This window comes from Anabas testudineus, chromosome 11 (assembly GCF_900324465.2).
Source record: "Anabas testudineus chromosome 11, fAnaTes1.2, whole genome shotgun sequence".
Taxonomy (NCBI): Eukaryota; Metazoa; Chordata; class Actinopteri; order Anabantiformes; family Anabantidae; genus Anabas; species Anabas testudineus.
This window is the reverse complement of record NC_046620.1, coordinates 14,164,299-14,189,016: the sequence shown is the minus strand read 5'-3', so window position 1 is coordinate 14,189,016 and position 24,718 is coordinate 14,164,299. Positions and strand designations below refer to the sequence as shown.

At 42.4% G+C, this 24,718-nt stretch overlaps 2 protein-coding genes and 1 long non-coding RNA gene across 9 annotated transcripts; 2 read left to right on the top strand and 1 right to left on the bottom strand.

Moving 5' to 3' along the window:
• The first annotated feature begins 5,384 nt into the window (after positions 1-5,384).
• hoxa3a (homeobox A3a) lies at positions 5,385-24,704 on the top strand. Of its 5 annotated transcripts, none has more exons than XM_026347709.2 (4): positions 5,385-5,582; positions 15,266-15,326; positions 19,174-19,753; positions 21,670-24,704. In XM_026347709.2, the coding sequence occupies exons 3-4, from the start codon at positions 19,291-19,293 to the stop codon at positions 22,464-22,466; spliced, it is 1,260 nt and encodes a 419-aa protein (XP_026203494.1). In that variant the 5' UTR covers positions 5,385-5,582; positions 15,266-15,326; positions 19,174-19,290; the 3' UTR covers positions 22,467-24,704. The 5 variants fall into 5 exon arrangements, with proteins under 5 accessions (XP_026203494.1, XP_026203492.1, XP_026203491.1 ...); XM_026347707.1 differs by lacking the exon at positions 5,385-5,582 and adding an exon at positions 13,155-13,947; XM_026347706.1 differs by lacking the exon at positions 5,385-5,582 and having other exon boundaries at positions 14,465-15,326.
• LOC113153858 (homeobox protein Hox-A4) lies at positions 7,043-9,153 on the top strand. Its single transcript, XM_026347728.1, has 2 exons — positions 7,043-7,521; positions 8,037-9,153. The coding sequence occupies exons 1-2, from the start codon at positions 7,104-7,106 to the stop codon at positions 8,360-8,362; spliced, it is 744 nt and encodes a 247-aa protein (XP_026203513.1). The 5' UTR covers positions 7,043-7,103; the 3' UTR covers positions 8,363-9,153.
• Positions 11,703-19,167, bottom strand: LOC113153879. Of its 3 annotated transcripts, none has more exons than XR_003297992.1 (3): positions 18,247-19,167; positions 16,145-16,318; positions 11,703-12,337 (listed from the first exon to the last, which is right to left on the bottom strand). It is a non-coding gene; the product is annotated as an uncharacterized LOC113153879 (long non-coding RNA). The 3 variants fall into 3 exon arrangements; XR_003297991.1 differs by lacking the exon at positions 18,247-19,167 and adding an exon at positions 16,699-16,753; XR_003297990.1 differs by lacking the exon at positions 18,247-19,167 and having other exon boundaries at positions 16,145-16,649.
• Positions 24,705-24,718: the final 14 nt, after the last annotated feature.

Below are 24,718 nucleotides of genomic sequence, written 5' to 3'. Positions count from 1 at the left end.
TTGCTTCCTTCCCTGTGTAACTTGTTTCCCTCCATCTGTGGTGTAAGTCATAATCCATTTTTACATGTTGGATAATTATCTCAGTGTCCATTTCCACCCCCACAAACTTCTAGTTGTTGTCGTTTTATTACATTGGAGAATTCACAGACCGTGAGCCAGAAAGTTTCCAAAAGGGGGTGTGTGGAGTTTGTAGATTTCCTTGACAAAGTGAAGTGCTAATGTAGGCCTATGGATTTACAGCAGTTCCGTTTGATTGAGCTTTGATTGAATGTGCTGATGGGTTTTGCAAGTCGCTCAGTCCATCCCTGATAAAGTTGCAGTTTATTTATTTATTTCTTTTTCATTTTTTTTTATTTTTGCTGAGAGCTGCAGGAGCTCCAAGGCGCCGTGTATGGCTTTTCAGGACAGGCTGTAAACAGTGTCAAGTAAACACAACACGGGAACAAACAACAGCAGGGAGACATCTGAAAAGGAATTCCGTTTTGTGTCAGCCAAGACGTTTTGTGTTTGGGGTTGAAAAGTTCAGATGACCTCTCGAAAAGTCACTCTCGCTTTGTGGTGACCTCTTGTCCGAGCGCAGCCGGGGCGAAAGCGGTCACTACTGAATACTGATTCCAAAAAACATGAACTGAAAATGGGGGAAACGTGAAAAATGTTCCTGTTATCACCAAAGTGCGTTTGCTGCTGTCCTGATATGTTGCATCTGTTTTATTAAGAAGCATTGGACTCAATGCGCTGGTTTCTAAGTTGAAATATCAAGAATAAAGATGCTAGAAAATAACCAAATAACTTGATATGAGGGGAGAATTTGTGCCTCATACGTTGTGGCAGACAATATTCTTCCAAATTGCTTTGTGTGGATGCGCTCCTGCTTTGTCGGATTTGCGAAAGTTAAAAACCTAAATATTAATGTTTAATTTTTGGTGCAGAGGCCTCTAACACACAGAGGAGAACCATTCTCTTATATTTAGTCAGTATGTTGGCAGGTTATTGGAAACACGCGTATTTATCACCACAGAACTTTTAAAAACTTGTTAGAGTGAAAATGCATGTTTAATCTGGTCACGCTGGAGAGAAGGATTCTAGGAAAACAAGGTGATGTTCTCTGAAGCTGTGTCTCTATTTTCAAATCCCACAGAAAAGTTTGGTGTCTGCTTTAATCCTCGAAATCAGGGCTGCTTAACAAATGTGGCACATTGCTGCGTGGAGACGTCACCATCCCATCAACGTAGTGGTCTATTCTCTTTGCAGTTTGACATTTATTTTTTTTTTTTTTTTGCACACTGGAAATGAAATAAGACGCACATCTAGATTGCGGCTATTTGGAAATTAAAACCCCTGCCAACATTTCAATGGGAGAAAATTCGACAGGGCCCCATGTGCGGCTTACTGCCAGGCAGAGAGAAGAGCGCTGTAGGTTCATCTGGAGGTCAGCCACAGCACCAAGATAAATCTGCATCCTCTCAGAGCCACCAGCAGAGCTCGCTTTAGGCCAAGTTCACTGTCATCTTCCTGTATGGAGAGAGGAGGAAAAAAAAAAAAACACTCACACATCCACGGTGCCGCGCGCACACACACACACACACACACACACACGCCTTCACTTTAATGACGCGTTTGCTTGGTTGCCTATAAGCATAATGCGTAGAAATGAATTTTGCTAAGGACGGAGCGCCCGTGGTCACATCCTGCACTGGAGGAAAAAGACTGTGCAGCGAAGAGAGGGGGAGTCTAACCGAAAGTGTTGCCTCCAACAAAGATTTTAGCTGCTTTGGTTGCTCCATAACGCTAATGAATGATTTGCATATTTTACTACCCTATTAGTCTTGAGTGGGAGCCCGTTGGATTTATGTTTTCACTCCCTCGTTGCAAAACATCACAAAGCTACATTTGCATTTTAGGTCTTGTGCTGGCATCTTTTCTAATTATGAAATGTGTGAAAATGATCATAGCGATGGCAAAAGATATGCGCATTGTTAAAATCTTTTTTTTTTTTTTTTTACCCTTTCAAGAGATGCAGATATCTCACCGGGTTGGGACTGATGAGCTGCAGAAGAGGAGGAAAAATTGGGGTCAAAAGTTTAGGCGCTGAACAAGTCTCCGTCATCTGTTCACTCGGAGCTTGATGCCAGCCTTATAATAGCGATCTTGACTCTCCACACAAAAGACAGAATAGCTTTGAATTACATATGTTGCACGGTGCACTCCAGGTGAACCCTGGAAGCGCGGTGACCTCGCGTTTGGGACCGGGGGAGGGGACCCCCACCCGTCCCCGGCAACAAGATTGAGTGGCTGGCGTTTTATTAGGGCGGTTGATTGGTGAATTTCCTTTGAATAAATTGCATTTGATATGTTTAGGGACGAGGGCAAAATTTGCATTTTGAGGATTGATACTCTCGACCCGGTCACAGGGTAATGGGAAGGCCCACAGCCCCCAAACTGAGCCCCCGGACCCCTTAAAAAACATTTAGCCCCTCTCTTCCTGATCAGATAAATGGCACAGATGTTTTTGTGACCCATAAAGAAAAAACCTTTTAAAAATATATTGTATAAATCTATAAATATTGTTCTAACATTAGGAGTTTATGTAACTATTTTATTTTTCAACAGGCCTGTTTAAGGCCGTTTGAAAACGAACTCAGCTTTTAGTGGAAAGAAGTTGAAATAATTAACAGCTGCTTTTAAACGTGAAGGCCTAGTGGACAATAAAACAGACTCATACAAAGAACAAACTCATTTTGTCGACTTTTTGTTTAAGACGCCTAAAATTGAGTTTCGCCTAAATCGCACAACTTTGGAAACGCAAGCGACAACGAGACAAACTCAGTCCTGTGAAGTTATTGTGTAAAAAAAAAAAAAAAAAATGTTTATTTCACTTAAAACCACAGCTGAAAAACCTGCCAGCTGCAGTGCGCCTGTTGAAAAGTGCCACTAAAATCAGAATTCATTGTCACTTCTGAATTCAGAATTCACTTTTATGTTAAATGTTTTTAGTAAAAAAGACTCTTTTTTTTACCCAAACGTCAAAAAGTGAGGCTGATATATTTCCAGCATCTCCACCTGTACGTCTAACACTGTGCGCGGCTTCCGTGTGGTAGATTTTTCTTTGCTTTGCGAACGAGACAAGTGGTCAAATATAAAAAGTATACTAAAATGGAAAGAATATAAAACACATAATCAATTAATATATTTACTTTTAATGCTTTCATTTTAATTTACTTGAATATATCTAATTATAAAAATGATAAAAGCCTGAAAATGAAGAATGTACTTTTAGGTGAGGCGTTTGTTTTATATTTAACAACACTAAAGTCACTGTGTGTTCATATGTTTATATAGATTTTTTTTTAAATCTGTGAACCATTTTCCAGATGTTTTCCACCTTATTTTAATGCATGCATCGGCCGGATTGCATTAATTCCTTTACTTTACTAAATCCCTTTTAAAAACCTGCAGATGGAGGATTCTTTAACAGTATTTCTGCAGCAGACAGATGCGGACATTCACGTTTTTGTTTTTGGTTCTAGGGACATTAGCTGTGTCCCCTGTCTAAAATCTTAAATATTATGTCTCTAGACTTTGATTTGCAACAGCCTCATCACTCAGAGGCACACGGAAATTGTCCACGCACCTTTTTAAAGGATGTAGCTGCTTTTGTTCTCCCCGCAACTCAGCTATCAGCCCATTGAAGACTGGAAGGTCACAAGTGAAATCAAAGTCTGCAGCTGTAGATGGAACTCGTGTTGTCCAGTTGCGCTACAGTCTAAGTAAGTGTAGAGGACACTCAGATATGACACGCCATTAAAGAGAAAAATATTTTATTGCCAGTGCTTGCGCGTAACACAACATTTCCATAAAGGCATGAAAGGTGTTTTCAGAGAGAATTTTTTATTCCAGCTCGTCAAGCGGGGACTTTAGACAGGAGACCTTGTGAGAGCCATCTGCAATCTGTCACCATCGTCGCAGCACTTCTCTGATAATCTAAATTTACAGTAAACTGTCAGCATGATGTATATGAGTTAAATAGACCTTCACTTCACAGTATATGCTCTGAAAGGATACACCGTGATCTGAAATAAAGCCACACCGACCTCGACCCTGTAACGTTTTTTTTTTTTTCCCTTTTTGCTCACATCAAGACTAAAGGAGGTTTTTCAATTTTGTGGAAAAACGACTGAGATAGCGAAAACTGGGTCACCACCGTTTCCAAATGCTGCTTTTAAGTTCAACTACCAATTGGATGATGATCACCCCAATATAATGTGGTATAAATTGAACTGTTTGAGAGATTTCCAGTTATTATATTCCCACACACAGCAGCAGGTCCGTGCTATAGACATCACAGGTAGACTAGTGTTACCTAAAAATGCTTCTTTGGTGGTTTTGAATTGAACTGTTGATGATACGTGTTAATAAAGTTATTCACAGCTGAATATCAAAGAAAATGCGAGTCCAGCAACAAGTAGAATGACCTGTAATAAAAAGAAAAACATCACCGTTATCCATGCAGGGATAACTTCCACTAAGTGGATAATAGCCAGCTCGACCTGGCCCACATTTATACAGGACCTCCATATAATAGAATGGCAGCACACTGTAAATTTAGATATCATGTGAAGTCGTCTTACCGCTGACATGATGTTGACATACTGCCTCTCAGGTGGTCTCTTGGCCATATGGATACAGCGGATATATAGCGGAAAGTACATCAGCTGCCATTTACAATGAGTTAGGTGTGAGATGGCCTGTTAGATACACAGTGTAGCAGCGGCTCCGCCCTACAGCAACAGTGGCTGAGATGACTGAAATGGCATTTTGTGAACAGCAAAAACGGAGGCCTTCCTGTGTGGGTGTCGAGGAAAAGACGAATATACCTGTTTTAGCTCGTCCACATCAGCTCATCCAACAAATAGAGCATATACCCAAGCAAGAAGAAACGTAGCCTATTTAATAAAAATGTTTTAGACAAACCTCTGTAGCTGCAGAGACAACGCATCTCCACAGATGTGCGTTTTCACTCACAGTTCGAAGTCTGATTTTCTGCCTAGTTGCAGGTTTATGCACATTACTACAAGTCCTTTGGGGACTTTACAGAGTGTTGACCCCGCGCTAAGTGCTCCCCCAACTCCCCAGAGTTGAACAGATCCTGCAAAACTGAAGTCCAAGTCCGGGGTGAACCCCAGGTCACCGCGTCTAACAGATATGAAAATGTCGCCTCTTTGGAAAAGGGGCACGCCTTGTTGTTTAACAAAGACTGTCAATGGGTATGATTAATCAGAAACAAAATGGAAACGGTGTCACGTTGGGGTCAGGCAGAAGTTATCTCTGTTTAGGGGAGCGAATAGAATAGGGGCCACCAGGAAAAAAAAAGAAAAGCGAGAGAAAGAAAAGCTTTCAATATTTCCGAAGTTTGGCCTCTTTTTTTTTTTTTCCTCCACGCAGAGGCCTTGTTGACGTGGACAGTGGGGATCAGCTTTGTGAAGAGCTGCAGCATCTTCACGGGACACAGATACAGTGTGCCACCATCTCGGACGTGGAGAGGAGACGGGACCTGGACGTGATGGCTACTGGCGAGGAGCACGGTAAGAGACTTTAATAATTTCTAACTTAAAAAGAACGTTGTTTTAAAAAAGTAGTTTATTTTTTATTGCCTTTAAATGGATGTGAATGTGATGGTGGATGATGCTGGATTTGTGTAATTAATTCCTTAAAAAAATAATTGCATTAAATCTTCTTCTTCTGTTTATTATTATTTTACAAATATTACTATTACTATTGCAACTGAGCTTGGAAATTGTCCCTTTTAATCTGTTAGTGTCAGGTCTCCTTCACACATATTTTCACAGCTATATCGAACCTTTATTGTTTCCAGTAAAGTGAAACAACCAGGACGCGCAAGAGAGCTTCTCTCAAGCAAATACAAATACAAATACTAATTTGTAGAGAAATTCTGCAGGAATTTTGGCAAATTGCTTGTGGCAAAAGTTTTTAATTTACATAGTATATATTTTTAATCATGCTTTCTTGGGGTCCTGCGTGGAAATTCAGACTGCCATGTCTCACTGTAATTTGTGTGCTTGGGTTTAAAACCCCTCGCTATGTTTAGGCTGCTGACTCTAATGCAAGATGTGTGTCTACAAGTGTTTGGAGGAGCTTTTCAGTGGACGTTAACACAAGAGACCTGATAATACGTGATGATCGTGCATCAGTGCCAGACGCGCGTAATGTTGTATTATAAGACAAACGGGGGGATCCAGAATAGCTTGAAAATGTTGCCATGTCCCGGCAAATTGCATTAGACAGCATTTAGAAACCATGAGATGAACTAAACGGGTGCATTGTGCATGTGCATAGTGGTGCAACATGAGAAGCGAGAGTTATCTGTTGTTTGTGTGGGAGTATTGTGTGTGTGTGTGTGTGTTTCACAAACGAGCAATAACCAGGTTTTACTGATGCACAAGTCACATGCTTTACATGCAGGCTCGGATGTCCGCACAGCAGCGGTTCCTCAGCGTTTGGTCAGGAAAGCTTGTGCACAGTTTTCTCTTTCGATCACTTGAATAGATTTCTGTGCAACACGACACTTTGTGTTGTTGTGTCTTGGTTTGTCTTCTGCTGTTTGGACACTTGTTCACATTTTTATTAGGACGCAACACAATTTAAAGCCATATAACCCACGTTTCTCTCAACATGCCACAAAACAGCATTTCGTTTTGCGTGAACAGTCCGGGTTTTCTCAGGGCTGGAATTTCATATTCACTTTCAGTTTTCAGAGGATGTGGATGTGTTTCCCATGTAGTGAAGCCTCACCCACAGAAGTTTGTCCCCATGCAGTAAACAAGTTAGTTGATTGGTTTTGCTTTATATACTGGGATTTAATAAGGAAAACACCAACGTAAGCCAGTCCAAGCAGTGTTGGTGGTACCAGTGCCATGCTTTCCATTGGTTCCTGTTTACATGATGCCCACAGGACACGCGGTGATTGGTGGCGCTTCACACGTGACCAGGCAACTTTGTACATTTGACAGGGAGTAGGAGGGTTTTGTGGAGATCAGAAAAACGACAGCGCGATAAAAATTAGTATTGTTGCACTTCACAAATTAATGACCATGAGTTCCTACTTGATAAACTCCAACTATATCGAGCCTTCTTTTCCTCCATGCGACGAATATCAGCAGAGTGGATACATCCCCAACCCCGGTGATTACTACGAGCGGCCAAAAGATACGGGCTTTCCCCATCACGACGAGCCATCCTATCCGAGGTCAAACTACACAGAATCGGGCTACGATTACGGCAGTGTCCCCGCTACCGGACTCGATGATTTCAGCGATGGGCACCATGCACAGCCGCAACCGGTTCCACAGAGCCACGGTCCTCGTCTCACCGCGGCCCCAGATGGTGGCGCAGGGGCAAATGCCAGCAAAGACTGCAGCCTCGCCAGTGAGGTATATCCCGGCGTAGCGAAGGGCAAGGAGCCGGTGGTCTATCCTTGGATGAAAAAGGTCCACGTTAGCACCGGTGAGTTATCGTCACGGTTAAATAGCAGAACCACTGAGAAACAACCACTGGAACACACGCAAGCCCATTGAAGCAGCACTAGTAGCAGCCCTTACAACAGCAATTTACGACTATCGAGCAGCAGGGTTGGTAATTAAGGACCCTCGTAAATTTTATTGCCTGTGTTCGTCTGTCGGGGCCATGTGCCTTTGTTGCTTTTTAACCCAAACTACCTCCACCACTGGAGCCGAGCCAAACTGTAGAATCGAGCCCCGCTGTTTTGTTAATCATTTCTGAGCTTGATCTGTCCCTGGATGCGAGTGTTTCTGCACTCGGCATCTCCACGTTAAGGTCATGTTCGTAAAACTGAAACAGAACAGAGAGTAGACCAAATAAAGCGACTGCATTTTCTACCAAACCTAGTTTTCCATGCTTGCAATGTATTCAGTGGATAGACTATGTGGATTTGGAATAAACGCTATTAGCCTGCATGTAACACCTGCTTGCTTGCCTGTGTATGGCTTTCCCCCCTCTAGTCAATGCCAGTTACAATGGAGGAGTGCCCAAGAGGTCCCGCACTGCCTACACCCGCCAGCAGGCTCTGGAGCTGGAGAAGGAGTTCCACTTCAACCGGTATCTAACCCGGCGCAGACGGGTGGAGATTGCGCACACCATGTGCCTGTCCGAGCGCCAGGTTAAGATCTGGTTTCAGAACCGGAGGATGAAGTGGAAGAAGGAGCACAAGCTCCCCAACACCAAGATTCGCTCCTCCAGCGCGGCCTCGTCCTCAGCCTCGGGGGCCCAGCAGCAGATCAAAACAGGCCAGCAGCTTGTCCCCACGCCGTGCACCGCAGGTCTATAGTGCACGAAGATACCCCACCCCATAAAACCCAAATCCAGACTGAGATGGCAAGTGACACAAGTGGAATTTGAAGGACCGATTCTCAGTATTTTACACACATGGTGTTATCTCTTTCACCTTGCCTCTGCCATTGGGCCCCTGTCACTGTCTTTTGTACCCTTTCCCTCTCCGGTCGTCCTCACCCTCTTCATATAAGCTTGAAATTCGCCTTTAATTGCCACGGTGGCAACTGAAGTGTTATATATTTGTTTATTATTATGAAAGAAGGATTACGCACATTCAAACCTAGGACTTGGATCAAAATTTTATCATTACAGTTCAAATTTGAGTGAGGTAAAAGTAAGTTTGAAGTCGTTTTCTATGTTCTATTTGAATATTGATTTTTCAGTTTTATTATTGCTCATGGAAAAGTTCTAATATACTTGAAAGATATTTAGCGAGACTCTGTAGATGCCTGTTTAGAAACCCAGACGGCTGGATTAGAGGTATGGCATCAGTCAGAGTAACAGTGTAGTTTGTGTGTTTGAGTGGGTTGGTTTACTGTTGAATGTAGTCCAGGTGACTTTCACTTGTAATGTACATAGACAAATCATAATGAAGGCACAATAATGAAAGCATTTCGGCAAGTAGAATTATGTTTGTTGGTGTTGTGAGGTCTAGTTTTCTTTGTGCTAGTGCGTCCCATGTTGTGCTGTGTCCTAAACTGTGAATATTTGTATGTGTTGTCTCAGTAATGACCGTTGTGATGTAGGTTAGTGTAGGATCAATATGTCCCTGTGAAATAAATAAAAAACAACCTTCACTTATAAGGCTGACGTGGCTTTGGATATTTTTCTGTCATTGCAAATACTGACTTGAATCCAGTGCAGCATGTTTGGTTAAAGCCGCGCGGATGAACTTTGCCGTTTGGGTGCCTCCTTTTTCATGGATTTCTTATTTAGGGGGTGGCACTTTCACAGTCAAACATTTCCATGCTGTTTATTTTAATTTCGGCAGTTTAAGAGCTGTTCTTTGCGTTTGGAAAAGGCGTGCGTAAAACCACGAGAGCACGTCAGAGCACTGGCTGCAATTAAAATGTATTACAAAAGATCTTAAACCCTGTTCGCCACATTTTATAGTATTTGCAAATATGATTTACTGGTTAATCTGGGCGCAATGTTACGCAGTTTCATGAAGTAAGATGCGGATTGAGGTAAAACCTTTCGTGTGATTAAGTTTTTCTTTAACCAGTACATCCCCGTGTATGATACAATGCGTAAAAAATGTCCAAATGCAAGATTCTATTATGAGTTTCAGTGCTCAAGTGGCTAAAATCTAAATCCGTAAAATGTCCGTGAAAGTCACGCGCATTTCCACGGATTAAGTTATGTTAGAAATACGAGTCATGGATCAGCTGTTGTGCTGCTACTGACACGAGAATTAGACCAATCCCAAACTGTTCAATGTATCCGGCTACACATATTGTTCCTTCTTGACCATTATGAGAAGATCTCAGCCAACTTCAGTGCACCAGAGTGTGAGTGTTGGTCACTACCTGCTACATCCAAACAATAGAGAGTTCAACCAGGGGACACGGCCGGCTCTGTCCAATCACGGGCTCCGAGCACTTCTTCTGACCCCTGACCTTTCGACACACACACACACACACACAGCGTTCAGACCATACATCAGCGCTGAGACCTCCGCGAGCTTTTTCTTCTCTTTTAAGATTTACCAGGAGACAGCATGGAAACAAAAACGTTGTTTAGGTGCGAATCCGAGCCATGAATTTTCCCAAAATTATTCTAAGAGACACCTTTAGCGCAATTCATCACAGCAGCAGCCCTGTCAGCTCCGGTAGAGAGGGGCTGATATGAACAGAAACATACCGGTGTCGTGCTTGTGATTTAGGAGGATTTTCAACATATTTTGCCACTGATGCTTTCTTTAGAATATTTATGCCGGTGATCGCAGAATGAATGATAACAACAATAATAATAATGATGACAAATTTAACATCTGCTCAAATTCTCTGTTACAGACACATGCAGTAGGATTACGCATGTTTAAGGAACAGCCTCCCATCTTTTTTTTATTGTCAATTCGTCACATTTTTCATATTTCTCAACAGCATTTGTACATTTAAAGGACTCAACAGATAGGTGAAAGTCTTTTTTTTTTTTGCTATGCTCTGTGCAGTATTCACTGACGACATGGAAGTTCTGCAGGAGATGAGTTGAGGGTGATTGGCACAGATTGTGCGCAGACTCCAAAAAAGTCCCAACTAGTTAAATCAGACATTTCAAGTCATTTGATTCGCGAATAGAGGTCACTTCCAATGTACTGAAATTTTAATTCCCCCGTTCACGTGACTTGCTGAATAATGAATGCCCCAGGGTCAGAAATAGATCTGAAAATCTGCCTTATTTTCATTTGAAGTGATCCTCTGCAGAGCGCGAGTCAGATCTTACTGCTGGAAGCAAACCGTCATGACCTGTGAGTACATTTCACTGTTTCTTAAAAACTGTATTATAAAAATGTCCCGGAAGTGGAATTTATTTCATTCAAATCATAAAAATCAATGGTTATTGTAATATGTATTATAATATAATCTGCTTATTCTCATCTTGCAACGCGTGATGTGGCTTAAGCTCATTATTAAACTAAAATAATCTCTATTCTCTATTTTACTGCCATGTATTTTCATTTAAATATAAGTGTAATAGGCTACGTGGACTTAATTTGTGTTATAATATTATAACATTATGCATAGATTAACCTTGTGTTTCTGAATCTTGCACTAAATATGATGCATAAGAGCATAACAGCAGCAGGAATTTTTCATAACTACTAATATCCTCAAGATAAGACTTAATATGATACAATTCAACCTGCACTTGTTATGAGACTAGTGTGGAAATGGGTTTAAAATAAAGTGGCTACACTGTTGTAACAATACTATTACATGAGGTTGAAATGCACACGAGTAAAAAGAGCAATTTACATTTAGGTTTAGGCAAGGTTTGCTTCTGACACTGAAAATCTTATTTACCACTTCAATTAATTTAAGAATTTCTCATTTGGTACAAATGGCATGAAATCCATTTAAATGATAATGATAAAAATGAAACGGGCTCATCTGTTGCTCTTACAGTGTGTCAGGAGAACTCAGAATACAATAGTTTTTCAACAGGTTTGATCATAATGTTCAATTTAGACAGTTAAACATTAACAAAGTTATTATTATTATTACTCTATTTTGCACTTACCTTTAAAATTTAACCTCAGCTATCGCACACTTGCCTAGTATTTAAGTCCTGAGAACATTTTCACTCACAATAAAGACCCGCTAAGTTCATAATGACAATTCAAACTGCTTTATTTCGACAATCTATGAAAGCACAGTTCCCATGTCCTGGTCAGTCCCGGTGCTGGTCTGCGTCCATGAGAGATGGCCCCAATCAGCTTAAAGCGTTGAATTTCGCATTAGCCTTGAAGTTGGCCGGTGTAAACCTCGCAGAAAGAGTTATCTTCGGTTGAGTGTATCGGTAACCCAAGCCTGACTGTTAAGAGCTCCGAGTGTCAACATTGTGGGAAGATATGGAACACCGTCTGGCCAACCTCCAGAGGTCCGTGCCTCTAACTCCTCTTCGCTGACAGTGATAAGGTGCCTCGATTTGTATAAATAACACTGATTCATTTGTTTTACGCAGAAACAGATGAGATTAAAACACAATCAACTGCTACTTTTGTACAAAAGAAAAGTCTGGAATAGTGCAACACTATTTGATAATAAAAACAAACAGGATACCAGCTGGAGGCCCTTTGGGTCCCATCATCTTCTTTGTCTTCGAATCTCAAATAACTTCCCAGTCGACTCAATACGCTCAGCTCGGGTCAGGGAAAAGTTCAGGTGCAGTGACGAAAAGGCAACGTGGGATGAGCTTCCAGTGCAGTGTCATATCGAGCCAAATAATCCTGGTGACAGCTTGACAACTGTAGAGGAACAGAGAGTGAACAAAAGAACATGTTAGAGACACAAACTTTGTCCTTAACAGAAGAGAAGAGGCGTTCTTTTCAGAACTATGGGTTTTAAACGCTGTGCGTAAAAGGATCATTATAACCCCCATTATTCCTCCTTTCATCTTCAGTTTCACAAGTGTCGAAGGTAAATTAATAAAAGCTGGTCTGCTTCTGTTCCTGTCTTCAAAAGTTTACAGCTCAAGTTGTAGTTTGAGAAGACAAAGGCTCGTGTGGGAGTGGGATGCTGTCCGCGTCCGCCCCGAATGATTAATAGTTGTGGTGGGATTTTTCCACGCCCGCTGCTGGGTGTTGACGGAAAACAAGCGCCAAACGGTGCCACGAAGAGGGAAGCTCTTCCGGGCCAAGGGCTTTTGGCAGTACCTGGAGTGGCTGAAGCCACATATCTTCCGTCGTGTGCCACAGTGTTCCCGTAGAGTTCAGCTTATAATATAATAAGCAGGTTTTTTGGTCTCGCAGCATTTTTTCCTTTCCCATCCAACCCCTCTTCTCTCCAAAAACTCCAAATTTCCTCCCTTGCACAAACCTGTAATTTCTACCATCACTCAGCTGGTCATAGGAAACACATAAGTGCATGTAGGTCTGAAGGGGGTCCATGTACTGATCAGCGGGGTCGAGCAGCCAGTCTTTGGTTACCTCACCTCCACTTTCCGCCCACTGCTGACTGACACGCACCCCCCGCGACCACCAGGACGCACACACTCTTCCTGTGTAGGCCAGGTAAACTCGTGAGCTTTTGTTTCTATTTAGCCAGCAGCATGCACCAGTCTGAGTAAGTGCTACTAAAGCCTGAAGTCTGACAATGAAAACAGGGGGGCGATAGTGAGTTGGTTTCTCAGTAATGCACTATGCAACCCCGGCTGTGTTGGAAGGAGAATAGAGGATTGCTGGAGTAATGAGTAATCATCATGCCACACTTAAATTGTACTTCTGTAAGGAAAACTCTCTCCATGCCACGCTCTGGTTTCAGTGCTGGCTCGGAGTGTGGCTGCACTTGAAACTCAGCATAATGCAGCAGGATTAGCTCTTTCAGCCGCTAACAACCACCAAATATATGGCACTTTAAAACTGACAGAACAGTCTTTCCCCGTGAATGGGGCGACACGTGGAAAAGCTGCTTCTCTGCAAGAGACTTGCTCCTCTGCCAGATACATTGCAGTGTCACATACGCCTCTTTTTTCTCTCTCCAAACTGATCCGTTTCTCCTCAGGGGCAATGACTGCCTCCATTAATGATTCACGGGCTCAAATAAAAGGGATTTAAGTTGACGTTGCGTCACGTGAGCAGGGCGCATAATACTGCGCGATGTTATGGCACAGGGAAGAAAACCGGAGCCCCGGTCTGACCATATGATGCTGATTATATGCGGGTTACCCCCACTCTCCGTGAGGGGAGTTCGGGCTTTGTAGTTTGTTTATAGAGGAGAGATAAAGAAAAGCGAGGCTGACTGAAAGAGAGAGGATTCCGGGTTTGTGGATGTATTATACTGTTGTCACGGACGGATATGTTTTTCCACGCGGACAAAGTCAGAGCCCTAGCTTTGGGAGGATGGATTTTATTTTGAGGTATTTCCGCCGATTGTTCATTACTGTCGTGAGTTATTGCTACGCGAGGCAGAGGTCAGTAAAAAAATAGGGGGTCCTGGTTTTTTTCCGGGCGCGAAAACTGTGTAAAAGCTATCGATATTCACTTATTAGTTAATATCGCAGATGCATCACAGTTTATCAAACGGCCTCCAGAATGAACACACGTTTTAAAGAAAGGTAACCATTTAAGGATTTGTCCAGGCCATTAAGATGCAGGCATTGTTCCAGTTTATGCTTCCAAGGCTAAACAGTACAAATCCACCATTAGTTCCAGTCTAAACTTAGAACAGGAGAAAAAAAAAAAAAGAAATATTTTTTGATCTAATTACATATTTAATATGGTGAACATCCATCTGAATAAACAGCCCCGTATTCTGGTTTGTAAATACAGCTGCAAAATAAAGTAAGGAAAAACCCAAACAGAGCGCGCGGCCGGTGTCGGCTCAAGCTGCCCCATAAAACAAAACATCTTGTGTCTTTCTGTGAGTTGTTTTTTTTTTTTTTTTTTTTTTGTGCGTAAATGATACATCAAGATGAGCTCCATAAAAAGTAGGGGAAAAGCGGTGGGGTTGTGTCGCTCCGCCAGGGAAACGAGGATATAATGGAAGACGGAGTGCCATCCAGGACCGCGCGGCCGCGCTGAGGTCACGGCGCTCCTGCTTGATTTATGGGCACGGGGACTTGGGGAAGATGGTGCGCGAGGGCTAATGACTATTCGATCCGTTTGTGGAGAAAATGCTTACAGGCCAGCAGGGAAACAACAAACACGTCATTTGCATAGGATCATTTTGATGTTTTAGAGATATTCCGCTGATAGGCACCAATATCTGGTTGTGATGATTGTGTCCTGGAATAAGCTTTGTAGCATTTACGCATTTAGTATGTTTGATAATCCTGTGTGTTTTCTGCGGGTTCATTTAATTGTGGCTGCCTCTCATTCATTTGTGATATTGCAAAAAAAATCTAAAATAAATCTGTAGATCTGTTAATATAGATAAAACGGATCATGTTTATCTGTTCTTAGGTATAATCCACATTTTGACATAGAATAATTAAAAAAAAAAAAGCCTCGAATTTGATTTAATTGTTTAACTGGTTGCAAGACGTTTGTTTTGTGGCCATTTAAACACGGGGCCCAAGCAATGCTGCCTAAAATTTGAGCACCTTATTTCTATTTTTAACAGTAAATGCGGCATATATGAGAATAAAATTCAGTTAAGAAATGAATTACAAGCCACGTTACAATGTATTATGTTCGGGGAAGTTTCAAAAATATCTGTTCCACTCCTCATTGCAGAAATCCAGCAAAGTAAATTCAGGCCATCGCACGGTCTCGACGACACCTGGAGCTGCCTTCAGTAAGTCCATATATCTTTATTGATTTGTGTTATGAATGCTTGATGGTGATATCCTTATTCAATTTCTAATAAGTACTACACACGCCCACCAAAGCACTGGCAGGGACAGAGGAGCAGTCCATGACTTGTACATTTCCTTGTTGCAGCAATATGACCAGCCCGAGAGCAATAATTCCTTCTCTTCCACTTGTCTTTGTGGTGTAATTTGTCACTATAAAAGTGACGAGGGGAATCGCAGCTCTTGGAGCGGCGCCTTGCTCCTTTCAAAAACTCCTTTCTGCGAAAGCCATCTGCCTGTAACTACTGTAATTTACCACACTGAAGTTTTAAAAATGTTTTTTTTTTCTTTTATCAACATTTCACTTTTTTGTTTTTTGTTTTTTTTGTCTTTTACGCCTTATTATACACCGCAGCAGCCGCCCAACCGCCACCACACTGACATTTAACCCCCTGCTTTGGGGGCCAAATTAAAGAGAGAGAAGAATCAGCGTTTTTAGCAAAAGGCAAACGAGTAAATGATTATACAAAGTGGCGACTCTAGTTCGGAAAAGAAAAAGCCGAGCTGGCTAAAAAATAGAAGAAAAAAATCCTCACGCGTGAATTTTTGTCCCAGTCATCCTCCCACGCCGTCCGTGTGCTTTACCTTTTTTAATTGTGTCACTGAATTTTGTCTCAGAGCCTGAAAACCAACAGAGAAGCTGCAGCTCTGGACGTGTTTATAGCCGGGGGAAGCTGATAGGACATACATCCATTTTCCTCATTCTTTCTTTCTTTCTATTTTTTTTTTTTTTTTTTTGGCTGTAAAGAGACAGCATTACCATGCAGAGGGATTCCCCTTGCTGCCGGCTCTCTTCTCCCCTGCTCCTCGCTGCATGTTCTCCGCTTTGCCTTTTGGTGATGAAACTTCTTCCCATTTTTCACACCACGTATCCTGGTGGGGTTTCCCCTTGATATATACCGACTTTGATCAGATCAGAGGTTTGTTTGCTTTCCTAACGTTAAAGAAAAAAAAAAAAAACATTATGTTGTCTTGCTCGTGCAGTAAGACATGCAGGCGGTGGAATAGCTGACGCTGAAGTGAAAACGCATGGTGCAATTGTGGCAAAACTATTGAGGATTAAATGCAAAAAATGCGGGTTAATGATTAAGCCGTGGATAGAAGCCCTTTATGTCCCTTGGAAATGGAAATGCAGCATGGTCAGCGCCTGATTATTCCTTTGTACTCTCCAGTCTTTCCAACATCTCTTCCACCGGGCTCATAATTCCACTGCAGGACGTGGAGTAAATAAAAAAAAAAGATTTAAAATACTTCAGATTGACTCTGAAGCTATTTGTAACGATATATTATATATTTTTTTTCTAGACACACTACCTCATTTGGTTGGGGGAGGAGGAGAGACAGCCACTTGATTTGAACTGGCTTTCCAAGGCGCTACTTCATTTGCATAATTTTTCTTGTCTGTGGTGACGCTCTGGTTCGGGGCAGTTCACTGGTGTCTGCATGGTACTAGTGAAGGATCACATAGTCCAGCATAGCCTTGGCTGAGTCTAATATTGCTATGAAGCCCTGGCCATTGCTCTATAGCATGACGATAAATTCAGTCTTGGGGCCAGATAACTCTTATCTCGCTGACCTGACTGCTCACGCCTGCTTTCGTAATCTCGGCTTACCCGTCCACGTCGAGTAGGGAAAAAAAATATATAAGGAAAAAAGGAAAGGGGGTTCTCTCGGCTCTTCCCTTTTTTTTGTTTTGGCTACTAATGCCTGGTGTATGGCAGGGCGCAGTCTGCTGCTGCTTCACCCAGCCAGCCCTGCCTTTAAACTTTTCTCTGGATTACTGCTTTGATCGATTTCGTCGCTGAATGAGAAAATATTGCTTGGTGCTCTGCATTCGTCGTCACAGGATAAGGTAAGCAGGCCAGAAATAGGCTCCCTCGGTTGTAAATGGCGGAGTTTGTGTGTCGCGCGGTGATTTATCACCGTATGACTTAGATCTCGGTTCAGGAAGAGTTCACACACACACAGTCAGGCAGCCAGATTTCTCTAACGTGGAGCAGAGGGCTGCGCAGAAAGATCCAGTCTGTCTTTTGTCTATCTTTCTTCTGCCATTTATGAGTATCGCAATGGCTCGCCTGGAGATACACACCACAAAGCTTTCTGATATCTTTTCCAGGTCATCATGAGTGCAGATACAGTGAAGACACCTTCTTTCAGGCTGCGGTTTAGCTGCGTTGAGGGCAAGCTGGGGGCTCATTTTATACTGATTTGCTTCTTGTTATGCACGGCTGCACCAACCCAGAGTTTCCCTTTTACTTACATGTGCTCATTTTATGAAAATGCATTCAAATGACGTCTGCTCCAGGGCTATACTACTTCATATGGACTATGAAATTAATTTAAGTAATATTTTTACTGCAGCTTACTGTAACACCATTGCTGTTTTTGTCCGTTTTGCACCAGGCGCAACACCATGGCCCATTAGTTCCATCAGCTAAAATGTGGTATTAGATTTACAACCAAATATTTTAGATAATATAATTTTGTAATGGTTTTTCTGATTATCTGCTTTAACCGGGCACCGGTTAAAATCTATAGTGCAATAAAAGAAGTGCATGATTTTAGAAACAAATAAATGAATGAAGAGAAGATTTAATTTTGTCATTAAAAAATATTTACTGATATTTAAACTCATTATTGGTATCATTATTATTATTATCATTACTGTTAATGTTATTATTTACTTTACACTTGTACTACTTTTTACGCAATAGTTGAGATACAGAAACTCCACAAGACACTGAGCATGCTGCTGTTTAATTAGTAATGTGACATTACAAAAGATCTCCACATGTGACCTGTGGATCTGTTATGGTTTATAGTTTGCCTAACAATCTTTTGGAAGCAGATCCCCGCGGTTACCTGCGTGAATTATGGCGCCACAGCAGCATGTTCTAGCTGTGCTGTCCCCGGGTTTGTGTCCGCCAGAGTACCGAGCTTTGCTGCTCACCGGGCCGCTCATTCCGAGCAGGTCGTCCCGGCCCACTGACCCCCATATATCACCGCGACGGGCCGCGGCGCAGACAACACCAACAGCAGCCATTATTATGGGCCTTGAAGGAAAAAGTTCACACCGTGGTCATGGAGATGCACGGATGCCCGCCCGGTTTTTCAGGTTTCCTCGTGGCCCTTCCATTTGTATTGCAACATGCAAGAAAGAGAAAAAAAAAAAAGGAGAGAAAGAAAGAAAAGAAAAGAAAAACTGGAGAATGCGGTTGTTGGTGCTTTGAGCCAGGTGTCCGGGGGCAGCACAGCGCGGTGAGGTCTCTACTGTAGCTGAAGGAAGATTTTATTTTTATTAATAATGAAAGACAAAAATTGGTTTAAAGTTTGCGGGCCACGTGGAATGTTTTCACCTGCTACATAGGAAATTAGATACACTGTTGACAGCCCTGTTGGTAGAATAACATTGTAACAGAAACAGTATTTTCCTGTGTGGTAACCCGCTAATAGGCTTTTCATACAGCACGCTCTCTGTAACTCTATATTCCGTTTGATTGTTAATAGGCTCCGAGGTTTAAAATGTCACGCAGTTTCTTGTTAGGTCTTTAAAATTGATTTGCCAATCTGAAACACTTTTGAAAAAAGCTTTTTTTGTTTTGATGTTGTTTGGCATAGATGGTAATACAAGGTTAGTGCGTGCCCTTTGTAAGCCATAAGGTAAACGGTAATAGCCTACAGAACTGTTGGCCCTATCTTGCCTCTATAGTCTCTAGTGTCAGGCCTGTATTGAAAAGTAAGATGGATCGCCACCATTTCTTCTCCTCACAGTGCTTCTTGTAACCCTAGGTTCACCCGAGGAGGCCATTGGCGGAGAGGCGTCACGTGACCACGGGGTGCCAATGTTATTCTACAAGGGTGTCAAGACCCTGTCAGTTTCTGAAATAAATATTGGGAAACGGCGAGATGCAAAAGGCAACCTACTACGACAGCTCCGCAATTTACAGTGGCTACCCATATCAAAGCGCAAATGGCTTCAGTTATGATGCCAATCAGGTCCAATATCCCCGGGCCTCTCATGTGGAAAGTGAGTACCATCGACCTGCCTGTTCCCTGCAGTCTCCTGACGGCTCCGTGGCTCTACAGAAGCCGGGTGAGATGGCGGAGAGCTGCGACAGAACAGCGGCCATTCAGGCGGCGCAGTCCAAGGTTCATCCTGAAAGCAATCAAGCGCAGGTGCCGGTATCAGGCCCACCCCCGCCCTCTCAATCCCCCGGCGCTATCAGCCAAAACACAAGCAACGGGTCCAACCAGCCCAGTGCCAAGAACGGCTCACCGACCTCTACCGCTCGCAGCAAACAGATCTTCCCCTGGATGAAGGAATCTCGTCAGAACACCAAGCAGAAACCAACCAGTAGCTCCAGTTCAGGTACTCACAAAGTAAACACTGCTGCTGCTGCTGCTGCTGCTGCTGACACACACACACACACACACACACACACACACACACACACACACACACACACAAACAAACACGCAACTTGATAACGTCTGTCTACAAAGTTACATAAATGTTGTTGGGGGAAGAAACAGTGCATAGGGGGTGTGGGTAAGTGGTAAGGTAAGGGGTTAGGAAAGAGGGGGGCAAACCACAACAATACTTACAATACGTGTCAGACAGGCGATAATTGTACTCTACCATTATATGCCAGCGGTTTGTGGTACTATATTGCATTATTTTTATATTATTCATTCCCTCTGTGGGCCAAAGTTTTCCAGGAATGGAAGCCAATAAAATAAATTACCACAAAGTGCAATCAACACCCCAGAGACACAGACTACATACATATCAAATGAATGATTTAGTCAAGTCTTATTGAAAATTCGCATGATATAGCTATTATAAGGCTGTAGCCTGTGAATCATGTCGTTCAATGCTGGAAGCGGATTCCACCATTTGTTGTCACCGTGCCCTACAGCTGACCTGTCCCTACTGTAAACACGCATCTCCACTGATCACATAATGTTCCCGGGGAGACAACAAACAAACACGCACAACAGTTGTTTCAGTTTGTCCTGCTGTTTTGATTAGAGGATAGCTTGGCGAGTCGATGTGGGGGGCCTTGGGTTGGGAGGGGAGGGTATTTATTTACATAGATCCAACCTTAAAGTGTAGATATTCTTATTTTCCCATGGTCGCCTTAATGCCTGGCTTCATGTAAGTGCTCTTTCATGTTATATTAATCAGTAAGACATGCAGAAGCAATGTTCTGTGCACTCAGTTTGGTTTATGTTTAGGAAGTTGTCAGATTTAATGGGCCTTTAGACATTTTTACGCACGTAGGGAAGTCCGATCCTGCTGCTGAACAGTGGAACTTGGTGCGTAAAGGTTGGGAGTTTGGTTCTGGGAGACCTTTACATTAATCCAGCTTGATTATGTTCTTCTTATAACCTTTTATTTGTTTAATTAAGTGCGTCGTTTACTAATAAAGTAATATGTAGACTCCAATAGGAAACAATGAAAACCAAAGCGAAGAGGATTTTCACTTAATTTATTTATGTTTTCATAGTTTTACGCACGGGTACACCAGTCATCTCTGTAACAGCCTAATGGCTCAGGTTATGTCATGCAGCATTCCTTTTGCTCCGGGTTTGGGCGACAGGTAGTGAAATATATTAAGTGTTGGCCGCCTGCCACAGTGGTAAGTAGACCAACACCTTACTATGCTGCAGCCAGGCTCCAACCTATTAGAAAAAGGGGGTTTATCAGTGAGGGCAAGGCGGGCTGCTTTATACACCCATAGGAATACGTAATACTTGTGCTCGCATTGCGCGTGCGTTATGTGTGACTACGGGGAAGGATGAGGGTCAAAATGTTTTTGTGAGAAATCTGAGGTTACCTGCTTCTATATCATGTATTGACCTACTATTCCCCTGTCAATGTTTTTGCTTTGCAGTTAATGTACCTGCACAAAGGTGCAGTGCTGACTGTTAATTGTCTTAGGGAGCCCGGATGGTCACCCCTGTGCTTTACAGTAGGGAGCAGATTTATCAAAATGTTGAGATGTTTGCAGTACAAACACGCACGCACGAATACGCGCGCGTTAAGAAGAAGGGGGAGGAAGGAGTTGATGATTAAACCTCCATTTAAAACGCGGAGCAGGGCATATTTATCTAGTAAACGTTTCCCCACCCCTCTGGATGGTGGAGAGGTTTGTTATCAGCTGTGAGCGTGTTGTCATACAGCTTAGCTTTCACTCTCCCTCTCCTGTCTTTGCCTCTGTATCACTCTCTCTGTCTGTAATGGATTACTGACTGACATCTTCCTCTCCTTCTCCCTGACAGTAGACAGTTGCCCCGGAGACAAGAGTCCTCCGGGGTCAGCAGCATCGAAGAGGGCCCGGACAGCTTACACCAGCGCTCAGCTTGTGGAGCTGGAGAAGGAATTCCACTTCAACCGGTACCTCTGCAGACCCAGGAGGGTGGAGATGGCCAACCTACTCAACCTCACCGAGAGACAGATAAAAATCTGGTTCCAGAACCGCAGGATGAAATACAAGAAGGATCAGAAAGGCGTCGGGATGATGCCTTCCCCTGGCGGACAGTCACCTCGGAGTCCCGTGGGTCCTGCTTCCGGTGGTGGCGGCGGAGGAGGCGGAGGATACCTCAACTCTATGCATTCTCTAGTAAACAATGTACCTTATGAATCCCAGTCGCCGACGTCTTACAGTAAACCTCATCAAAATGCATATGGTATGGCCACGTCATATCCCCCTCCTTTGAACAGCTCCCTCAGCAACTGTCCGCCCTCCCAGAAGAGGTATCCCGGGACCGACTCGGCCACGCCCGAGTATGACGCGCACCCTCTCCAAGGCAATGGCAACTACGGGACGCACATGCAGGGTAGCCCCGTTTATGTCGGCGGAGGTTACATCGACTCAATGCCCAATTCTGGGGCTTCTGTTTTCGGTCTGACCCATCTCCCGCACCCGCCGTCCGCAAACATGGACTACAATGGAGCAATCACAATGGGCAACAGTCAGCATCACGGAGTGTGTGATCCGACACCGACATACACAGACCTAACTCCGCACTACTCTCAGGGAAGAATCCAGGAAGCGCCCAAACTGACGCATCTGTAGCCGTGGCGCAGCCTGGATCACTCCGCCCATTGTCTTATCCACCTCCAGACACATTACTGCTTTGTTTCTCATGGCTTCCACCTTCCCTCTGCTTTGTTTATGTTTTCTATAGTTTGATGTGTGAAATAGCGTAGGATAAATAATCACGATTTGCTTGGTTTTTTTTTTCTCTATTTGCTCGTGTCATTGTCTCACAGAGGCCTTTCTTTTTTTTTTCCCTGGGCTGTAGGACGTCTAGAGGGGGAGGGAGGGGGGGGGGGGGGTGCACAGTATATGCATAGACCTATTTAATCATTTTTAAACTCTTGTTTTACAATTGAAACTCAAACAGGGTATTATGAACACATGTTATTCATTTAATGTGAATTCGTCCGTCTTTTATTTATCCGCAGTTGAAGAATTGTGTTTTGCATTTTGTTGCACTTGTGAAAGGATCCTTCAAGAACCACGAGCTGGGATCATGAGGGAAACACGTTTTTGAAAAACAAGGGTCAAGAGCTTACACGCAGTCTCCCTTGCTATTTTTTTTGTTTGTTTGTTTGTTTGTTTTGATCTATTGGACTTTCGACTTGTTATTTATTTTGTTCGCTGTAAAGATAAAATGGTGCTTTAGTATTATTTGACACCCCTGCAATCTTTGTGTGGGGAGAAGGTTGGTGGAAAATTAGCGTCTCGGCCCTTTTCCAGCCCATACGTGTAGTGTGCAGCAGCAGCAGCAGCAGCAGCAGCAGCAGCAGCAGCACACCATGCTGCTAGTCTAGGCTATGTTTTCATTTTGTTTTCTTCTTTTTCTTCTTCTTCTTCTTCTTCTTCTTCGAGGAGGTGTTTCATTTTCTCAGCGAATGTAAAATCAATCAGTCATGCAATAAGGGTGGAAAGAAGGACACACGTTTTCTTTATTGGAGAGAGAGAGAAAAAAAAAAAAAAAAAAAAAAGAAACAGACATCATCATTTTTATTTCCCGATGTCACACATTCCATGCTGCTCCATTTCGAAGAAAGAAATAAAAGAATTGAAATATAATTGTAGCACATCCTCCAGTTTTAATTTAGGCACAACAGAAGCATTTCACATAGCGCCACAGAATTAAATAGGTTTCTTACTAAAATATGAAACACTTCTAATAGATTTGCTACCACTAGCCTACATATTGCTGTTAATACATTTTTAATATTGGTAAGAAATTGTCTAATTGATACGACAAAAGCAAAAATGCATTTGAGGACATGTTTTAATTGCAGTTAAATACAAAGCAATATTAAAACATTATAGGAAATAAGAAGAAACTATTTTAATTATAAAAAACATTTGATGACAATGGATAAATCTAGGTATTAGTATACTATTTATGTAATACATTGACAGAAAAGGATATAGATGCGGATAAAAAAAAACAACAACTACAGAATAAAAACAACTTGATTTTTATTTCCTCCCTCCTTTATGATTCAACGTGAAGAAAACTCTCGGGTGGCCTTTCCCCCCCCCTCCTCTCATCTGCGTGGGCACATCCATAATAATAAAAATGTCAGCCAGGCCCTTCTGGAGATTCTGCAAGAAGACAACAAGCTAAATGAGAAATCGTTTGTAAAATAATTTCCTGATATGTTCGGTCAGTCAAAATGCGGCCAGACAGGATCCACGCTGAAGTAGTAGAATCATAAAAAGGGGCTTATTTGTCTCATTATGCTGCAGATTTACAGATGCAAGAGTGAAGCTATATACGAAGGAGCTCGGTCATGATGCTGGTCCTAAAAGGAAGAAATTATTAGTGGAGAACTGAGCAGACTTTCTGTGTGTATTTTGCTAAAATGAGTGGGTTTTATAGAAGCGAATGTGTATTTCTTACTATTATTTGTGTAAATATATGTTCATAATTATTATTATGTCGTTATTTAATTTCTTTGTATTCTTAAAATATAATTAAGGCAAACACTACAGCTACAATGCTGAAATTATTTTTTTAATTTACTACAAAACTAAAAATGCAGATTTGTTTTATTTATTATTATTATTTTCAGAGTTTTCTACCTTTCTTATCAAATTAGCAAAACTCATTTGTATGCTTTTATTGTGCCCTTGTGTAGCTGCAGTATTATTCTTTGCACCAAGGAAGCATTTTCAGCACAATCTGACTGATATGAGGCCATGAACATTACCAGCCCTGACATATGGTTAGCAGGGAAACCTAGAACAATTGAACCATGATGTGTCAAAGCAAAAAAAAAAAAAAAAAAACTGATGCAGTCAGT

What these genes read in the sequence shown, in the direction of transcription:
- LOC113153858 (XM_026347728.1), top strand. Translation starts at nt 7,104, where the DNA reads ATGACCATGAGTTCCTACTTGATAAACTCCAACTATATCGAGCCTTCT. An exon ending in AAAGGTCCACGTTAGCACCG is followed by an intron (nt 7,522 to 8,036) that starts GTGAGTTATCGT and finishes TCCCCCCTCTAG; the next exon opens with TCAATGCCAGTTACAATGGA.
- hoxa3a (XM_026347709.2), top strand. Translation starts at nt 19,291, where the DNA reads ATGCAAAAGGCAACCTACTACGACAGCTCCGCAATTTACAGTGGCTAC. An exon ending in AACCAGTAGCTCCAGTTCAG is followed by an intron (nt 19,754 to 21,669) that starts GTACTCACAAAG and finishes TCTCCCTGACAG; the next exon opens with TAGACAGTTGCCCCGGAGAC.